The sequence below is a fragment of the Echinops telfairi genome, unplaced genomic scaffold (assembly GCF_000313985.2).
Source record: "Echinops telfairi isolate 266 unplaced genomic scaffold, ASM31398v2 ScPeMD7_7420;HRSCAF=8458, whole genome shotgun sequence".
In the NCBI taxonomy this organism is placed as follows: domain Eukaryota; kingdom Metazoa; phylum Chordata; class Mammalia; order Afrosoricida; family Tenrecidae; genus Echinops; species Echinops telfairi.
Genome location: NW_022111320.1, coordinates 52,888,931 through 52,893,634, shown reverse-complemented (window position 1 = coordinate 52,893,634; position 4,704 = coordinate 52,888,931). Strand labels below are relative to the sequence as shown.

The following is a 4,704-nucleotide window of genomic DNA, read 5'->3' as shown; positions in this document are numbered from 1 at the left end:
GCTCTGGCTGGTGGCACTGGCCCCCGCCCCTGACCGGTCCTCACCACTCCCGGCCACAGGTGGCTTCAACAAGTTCCAGGCGGAGTACGCGGAGCACTGCGAGACCAACGTGGACAGCTCGTCCCCGCCTAGCGGCTCCCCGCCCACCTCGGTGCTGGGCCTGGGCGGCCTGCGCATCAGCTCCGACTGCTCCGATGGCGAGTCCGACAGAGAACTGCCCAGCAGTGCCACCGAGTCGGAGGGCAGCCCAGTGCCGTCCAGCCAGCCGGCCTTCCCCGTCCAGATCCTGCCCTACCTCTACCTCGGCTGTGCCAAGGACTCCACCAACCTGGACGTGCTGGGCAAATACGGCATCAAGTACATCCTCAACGTCACGCCCAACCTGCCCAACGCCTTCGAGCATGGCGGCGAGTTCACCTACAAGCAGATCCCCATCTCCGACCACTGGAGCCAGAACCTCTCCCAGTTCTTCCCCGAGGCCATCAGCTTCATTGGTAGGTGCCCTTCAGCGGCGGGTGGGCAGGCAGGCATGCCCAGGTGTGCACAGGATTCAGAGTGTCACCTGCGCCCCACTGGGCACCTCTAGGCCTGTCAGGGCCTGTGTGTACCAGCATGGGCTCATGGGTGTACCCATGTCTGCCGTGATTCACTGTGGCCCCCGCGGGCCCCTCTGCCTGTCGGGGCCTTGAGCCGTCCCTGAGCACCACCCTACCCACCCCCGGCCAAGGCGCCAGCCCCTCCCGGGCTCCGTGGTCCAGCTCGTGCTTGTCTGCTGGGCACCTGCCTCAGCACACGGGTTTGCAGTGTGGGCCAGTCACGGTGCCTCCTGTCCTGGGGCCTCGCTGTGGACCTGGGGCAGTACCGATGGCTGGCCTGGAGCCAGAGGCCCGGCCCCAAGAGGCAGCTGTCAGATTGTGGCCACCGGGGGCCTGGGCAGGGCCCCAGAGTCTCCTGGGCAGCCTATGTTGCTGCGGGGAGCAGGGTGGGCACGCAGGGGAAGGTCGAGGAAGGCCTTCCCAGGGTGCTGCCCCGGCTGGCCCGCTCAAAGCCCTCCGAGGCCCTGGCTCCTCCCTCGGGCAGCCTGGCCCCGGGCTCTCTAAGCCACCTCCACCCTGGCCTCCCTCTTGTGGTCTCCTTGGCTTGTCGTTTTCAGGTCACCTTCCCCAGGCCTCCAGCTCGCCCCCACCCCCACCCCAGGGTGTGAGGACAGGGTGGGGGGCAGGTTCAGGCAATGGGAAGCTCTGGGCAGCGCTGGGCTGGGCGGCCTTCTCCGGCAGCGATCTGGAGGAGGAGGGCTTTTTGGTGGTGGCTGGGCCGGCGGCTTTAATAACAGGAAGTGGGAGGCTTCCCCGCCTCATCCGCTTACTGGGAACCAAAACTAGGTGCCTGGCTGGGAGGGAGGAAGGAAGGAAGGAAGCAAGCGGAGGCCCGGGGGGAGGGGCTGCGGCCAGGGCCAGGGCTGCCCTGCCCGAGGACATGGGCCTAGGTGCTGCCTCAGCATTTGAGGCCCGACCCCACGCCCCCCGGCATGCAGAGTGGGGAAGTGATTTTCCAGGGCTGGGCTTGGGCCGTGGGTGCCTTTGTCCTGCACATCGAGGTGCAGGCAGGGGGAGAGGTAAAAGTAACCCCGGCACAAGCAACCCAGAGGGCTGTGGGGAGAGGACTGAGTGCCAGCCGTCCCGTCCCCCCCCCACTGCGTTGTCACACCTCAGAGGGCTAAAAATAAAGCCAGCGGAAGCCGCACACTGGGTGGTGGGGGGCCGGGCGTTCCCCATATCCTAGTGCAGTACCACTGGAGGCTTGTCCAGCCCTGCCCCAGAGCCTTTAGTCCAGGCCTTCGCTGATTGGCTGTAGCCCAAGGGACCCCCCAACTGGGGGTGGGGTGGGGAGAGGGGCATGGGGAAGGGAAGCCCTACCAGACCAGAAGCAGTGACCTCTCCTCGCCCCCCAGATGAGGACCACGGGTCGGGTGCTGGCTGGGTGCGTGGCTCCCAGTGGACTAGCCGTTAGGGCAGGGTGGGGAGGCGACCTCAAGTGTCCCAGGGCTGCCCCTTGCTGGCCATTGCCCCTGGCACAGCACTGACCCAGGGGAGGAGGTGGCACTGCTAAGTCCAGATGGCCAAGGAGCATGCTGGGAGGATGAGTAGCCGAGGAGGCCAAGGGCAGGGGTGGCAGAAGGTGGCCAGCCAGCTGTGGTGGGAGATGTCACTGGCCCTCTGCCCTCTGGGGAAGGTCTGCCAAGCAGGGGTGGGGACCCAGCAGCCCAGGCCAATTGGTGACTGCACCTCTCTCGGCAGCTGCTGTTGGGAGCAGTGGGTCACCAGGGTCCTGGGGACATCAGCCCTTTCCCTACCACCCCTCCCCCCTCCCTTGGGGATCAGCTTCCTCCAGATTCATTGCCTCCAGGAGCCGTAGGGGGCACCTACGGGGGGCAGAGCTTGGTGCCGCCCCGGCCACAGGCAGGCAGCATAGGGGCTGAGTCCGGCGGAGCCTCCATGTGGTCTGGCTTATTACTGGTTTCCGTTTCCCCATTATGTCACAACGGCTCATCGGCCGAGGCACGCTGATGGTGCAGAGGTCGTGCAATGGCCTGCGTTCCCAAGTCCAGCAGTTCAAAACCACCAGCCACTCCACGGGAAGCAAGAGGCTTTCTACAGGGGCAGGCCCACCCGTCCTGGGGCTCCCTGGGAGTGGGCACCAACTCGGTGGTAGTGTGTCTTTGGAGAGTCCTGGTGCGGGCAGCTGGCCCCTGAAGGTGCGGGCGGTTCCACAGTCGGGGTAGCAAGCACTACAGGAACAAGAAAGACGAGGAACCTGAGGCAAGGCACCGGGGGTGGGGGCTCCAAGCGAAGTGCACTAATGCGCCCGCACTCCATAGCCACATCGCCGCACCCCCCCTTCTCCCTCCACTGTTCCCCCGCCCGCCCACCACGCAGCCCCCTGATGCGGGCCCTGTGTTGCAGATGAGGCCCGCTCCAAGAAGTGCGGGGTCCTGGTGCACTGCCTGGCCGGCATCAGCCGCTCGGTGACGGTGACCGTGGCCTACCTGATGCAGAAGATGAGCCTCTCGCTGAACGACGCGTACGACTTCGTCAAGAGGAAGAAGGCCAACATCTCGCCCAACTTCAACTTCATGGGGCAGCTGCTGGACTTCGAGCGGACGCTGGCGCTGAGCGACCCCTGCGACAACCGCACTCCGGGCGGGCAGCTCTACTTCTCCACGCCCACCAGCCACCACCTCTTCCCGCTCAACAGGCTGGAGTCCACGTGAGGCGCCCTGACCGGGCAGGAAGCCCAGCCTGCTCCCTGTGGCCGGGACCCTGCAGACATCTCCTGTGCCCGGCAGTGCAGGCCGGCCTGGGGCGATTGTTCCTCGCCATCTAGCGCCTGGTGGGCAGAGCCCGAGGCGGGCCAGGCCTCCCCTGCAGGACTCTCCCGGAGACACGGGGCTCTGGGGGTCCCAGCAGGCCTCGTCCTTCCCACGGACGCCCCTTTCTGCTGAAGGCCAGGCCAGGCCCACCTGGACGTTTTTAAAAGACACCCATGGACCCGAGTTTACTCTTCACCCAGCAGGTAAATCCAAGCTCCCTGGAGCAGTGTTCGAGCTCTTCTGATTTTCCTCCCTTCCTTCATCTTTTTAACAAAAAGTGTTATTTCCAGGCAACACCCAACAGTGGATTGTATAAACCAGTATTTCATCCCTCGATCCTGAGAGAGAGAGAGAGAGAGAGAGAGAGAGGTGTTCTCATATTGCTGTTTACTATTTTAAAGAGTAATTACTGGTGGTTTTCTGTGTTTGTCTTTCATGTTAAAGGCAAAAACCACGCGCTGATCTTGTCTTGACCAAATGCGTTTTGCACGTATGTGAAGCCCCCGTTTCTGCAGCGGGCTCTTCTGGAAGGGGCGCTCACTGCTCCCCAGGCATCGGACTCCAGGATTTCCCGCTGCCCCCCACCCTCAGCCCAGCCCACCAGGCGCTGCATGTGCCTGCCCTGGAGGCTCCCTGTGATTGGGCTCTGCCAAGGGCCCTGCTGCAGGCGGGCTATGGCAGCAGCATTGGCCCTCGGGCTCAGCCCTGGGGCCTTTTATATACTGCACCCCAGACTTCTGTCTCTTCCTCTCTCTGTTTTACAACTGGGGATGGAGGCCCCATGGCTGGAGAGAGCTTAGGCAGGTGGGGGCCTAGCTCTACCTCCCAAGGTCCTGCCCCTGCCCCCGGCCGCCACTCGGACCCCACTGCCACTCAGCCTCTTGTCCCCACGGACGCCTACAGCACCCTCCGATGGCCCAGGGCCTTCGACTACCAGCGAGCTCACACTCGTGTCTCCTCACCCGGCAGGGGCAGGTGGGCTGAGCATGCAGCGAGGTGCCTTGGGCAAGTGCGGGGCTCACGAGGCTCTGTCCACACCCCTACCCCTGACCCGAGTACCCACAGAACAAAGCCACGGATTCCGTTATCTCCCTCCACGCTGGGGTCCCTCTCCAGCCCCAGTGCTGGCAGGTGTGGGGGGCCACCTGGGGATCGGGGAGGGGCGTGCCTGGGGGGACCAGCCCTCTGAGTTCCAGCGAGGCCACGGATGTGCTGCCCTCACAGCAGCTTACCTCACGGGCTGGTTTTCAGGGACCCCCTCGGGCAGCAGGGTGAAGTCTCCCACAGCCGGGAGAGCAGACGAAAGTCCCCATGCAGGGCATGGCTCTCCCCCT

General features: G+C 64.6%; 1 protein-coding gene across 1 annotated transcript in view; it reads left to right on the top strand.

Moving 5' to 3' along the window:
- The window catches only part of DUSP7 (dual specificity phosphatase 7), a 6,960-nt gene extending 2,978 nt beyond the window's left edge, over positions 1–3,982 (top strand). Inside the window, exons 2-3 of the mRNA XM_004715260.2 lie at positions 60–494; positions 2,964–3,982. Of these exons, the coding sequence (XP_004715317.1) occupies positions 60–494; positions 2,964–3,271 (743 nt within the window). The 3' untranslated portion in view covers positions 3,272–3,982. The remainder of the gene's footprint in view (positions 1–59; positions 495–2,963) is intronic.
- Positions 3,983–4,704: the final 722 nt, after the last annotated feature.